General features: G+C 29.9%; 1 protein-coding gene across 1 annotated transcript; it reads right to left on the reverse strand.

Moving 5' to 3' along the window:
• Positions 1-450: 450 nt before the first annotated feature.
• On the reverse strand, positions 451-1,515 carry LOC116130130 (protein PLANT CADMIUM RESISTANCE 2-like). Its single transcript, XM_031415892.1, has 4 exons — positions 1,247-1,515; positions 1,061-1,132; positions 743-955; positions 451-632 (listed from the first exon to the last, which is right to left on the reverse strand). The coding sequence occupies exons 1-4, from the start codon at positions 1,398-1,400 to the stop codon at positions 547-549; spliced, it is 525 nt and encodes a 174-aa protein (XP_031271752.1). The 5' UTR covers positions 1,401-1,515; the 3' UTR covers positions 451-546.
• Positions 1,516-2,442: the final 927 nt, after the last annotated feature.

Raw genomic sequence — 2,442 nt, forward strand, 5'->3', positions numbered from 1 at the left:
TAAACTTTGAAAGAGACTCATGTTCATATTTGATTTTATTATTTATTAACTTTTGCATTATATTATATACACAAGGAAAAACAAATTCAATTTTCTTTTAATTTTTAAAATCTTTATATTGTTGGAAATTGTCACCGACACATGATTAATTTGAATAAATTATATAAGCATATGAATGTAAATTCGGATAAAATTAGTGCGTTATTCATACCAAAGATCGATTATAAATAGTTTTGTGTGGTATAATATATCATATGAATGGATCAAAACGCTTGTTAATTTATTCAAATTACTTCAAATATACAGAATAAATTTTCACCATACATAATTTTCTTCTAATTTTAGGTAAATAATTTAATTTCAAAATCTCTTATACAATTTCAATACATTCAACCCCATCATTTTTAATCCATCATTATTATTGCATAACATGCTTTACAAACTTTGAAATATATAATTTCTCAACAGACAGATATATCGATAGCATAATACAATACTCGTTTTATCGAAAACTTTATTTTTTAATCGGACGACAACTTCATATTTCTATCTTCTCATGCCATTTTCCACCATCGGAGCTGTCGCTCCCATGGCCACTCCCCTATTTCGCCTCTCCACATTACCATGCCATCCTATGAAAATTTCCAAGACCATCAGAAAATCATAACTCAATTCATAATTTTAATTTTTTTTTTTTTGGTTAAATACAAACTTCAAAATTGTAATAGATTTTTAAGTATACCTATAGACAAGTCAAATCCACGGCTTTGGAGCTCGCGATATTCTTGACAAAGGGCACACGACTGGCAGCAACAATGAACCAAGCAATCGCAACAAGGGCTCTCCTCTAATAAAAACTGCTGCCTGATCTTTGTGCGATAAAAGCAAGTGTAGCAGAAAGTCAAACCAGTGAGGCAACCAAGTAGAGTACAAAGTGTTCCCGCCGTACAACAAGCTGCAGCAACCAAAATTACCAATCTTAATTACCTTAATTAATATTGATATTCATAATTACCGTCCTTAATAAATTTAATTAGCACTATAATTGACTAGTACTTACAGGTATATCCTTGGTCTGCAATCTCAGCAATTCGTCCAAACGCGATGCATGGACACCAAAATGTCAAGCAACCTGCAGTTAAACAACAAAAAAATTACTTTGTTCGTAAATTTGACTATGATATTATGTTAAGAATTTGAAAGCTTTTAAACTTAAATTCTCGGTTTTCCGGAGAATTTAACTTACAACTAGGGCAGTCGGAGAAACATTCACAAAGTCCAGAGGACCAAGCGCCCACTCTGGGCTGCTGTTGAGAGCCTTGAGGTACCTGTACCAGTACCGGTACTCCGGTTGCCGCTGCATACTGATCAAATTTCTGATTGGGGTATGATGCGTTCATGGCGACGAATAATTGAAATACTCTTTGATTGATCAAAAGGAGATTTAATAAGAAGAAGAAATGAAGTGCAGGTCGCTAAGTGTCCCTGGTGGGGTTTTTATATAAATTCTGAAGAAGAGTAATACTAAAGAGTATAGACTGGTTCGAAGTTTCAAGTCTACGCTGCATCGACCAAGTCACTTTTATTAATAAATGACTGAAATTTCTGGTTTTCACGTGATAATTATGTCCTTGGAAGTTAGAATAGCCTAAACCTTTTTTGTTTTTGTTTTTTAATTGTTAGCTCTTTGTGTGTGTAACACATGAAATGGAAATAAATTTCGTGGAAAGTTAATTGAATAATTGAAGACAAGTCACATTAGTTGACAAGATATATTATATTTTCTTTAATTCATTACCTAAATATTACTTTTTCAAATTAATATTTGGCTGAAATTTTCAGCTTCCACAGGTTTGGGGTTCGATTTCTCTTGTGAACACTTATATGATCAAATGTTATTATTTCTTGCTTTTAAAAAATTTTTATGGTCAGGGAGGGCTCCAGTTTCGAACCTGAGTTGAAGGATTTCTGATTTATGTTAAGGAAAAAAAAAGCATGAATATTGATAAATTAAAGATTGAAAAAATAGATGTGAAAATTAAGATTCTAAGTGTTGGAATTCAAAATAAATCAGGATACGGTCATATAATTTGATGTTTTTATTGCCAAGAATACCAGTTCAAAGTGTAAATTTATTATTATATTAGGGAAAAGAAAACCAAAATTGAGAGTATTTAATTAAGAGTTAGAGCTGTCAGAATCGAGTATAATTATTTAAGAGTTAGTCTGGTAAATTAGCTTAATCTTTGATTCACTTTATATATGCGATTTTTGTAATAATTTATGAATCTACTGATCTTTTTGTCATCTATGACTTTTATATATAAAAATATAAAAAAATTTAAAAAATAAAAATCACATTAACAAAAAATAAAAATAAATATATATATAAATAAACAAAAATAATTTAAAAAATTTAAATTAAATAATAATAAAAAAAAA

The sequence above is a fragment of the Pistacia vera genome, unplaced genomic scaffold, assembly GCF_008641045.1.
Source record: "Pistacia vera cultivar Batoury unplaced genomic scaffold, PisVer_v2 Contig217, whole genome shotgun sequence".
In the NCBI taxonomy this organism is placed as follows: domain Eukaryota; kingdom Viridiplantae; phylum Streptophyta; class Magnoliopsida; order Sapindales; family Anacardiaceae; genus Pistacia; species Pistacia vera.

What these genes read in the sequence shown, in the direction of transcription:
- LOC116130130 (XM_031415892.1), bottom strand. Translation starts at nt 1,400, where the DNA reads ATGAACGCATCATACCCCAATCAGAAATTTGATCAGTATGCAGCGGCA. An exon ending in TGCAGACCAAGGATATACCT is followed by an intron (nt 956 to 1,060) that starts GTAAGTACTAGT and finishes TGGTTGCTGCAG; the next exon opens with CTTGTTGTACGGCGGGAACA. An exon ending in TGGATTTGACTTGTCTATAG is followed by an intron (nt 633 to 742) that starts GTATACTTAAAA and finishes AAATTTTCATAG; the next exon opens with GATGGCATGGTAATGTGGAG.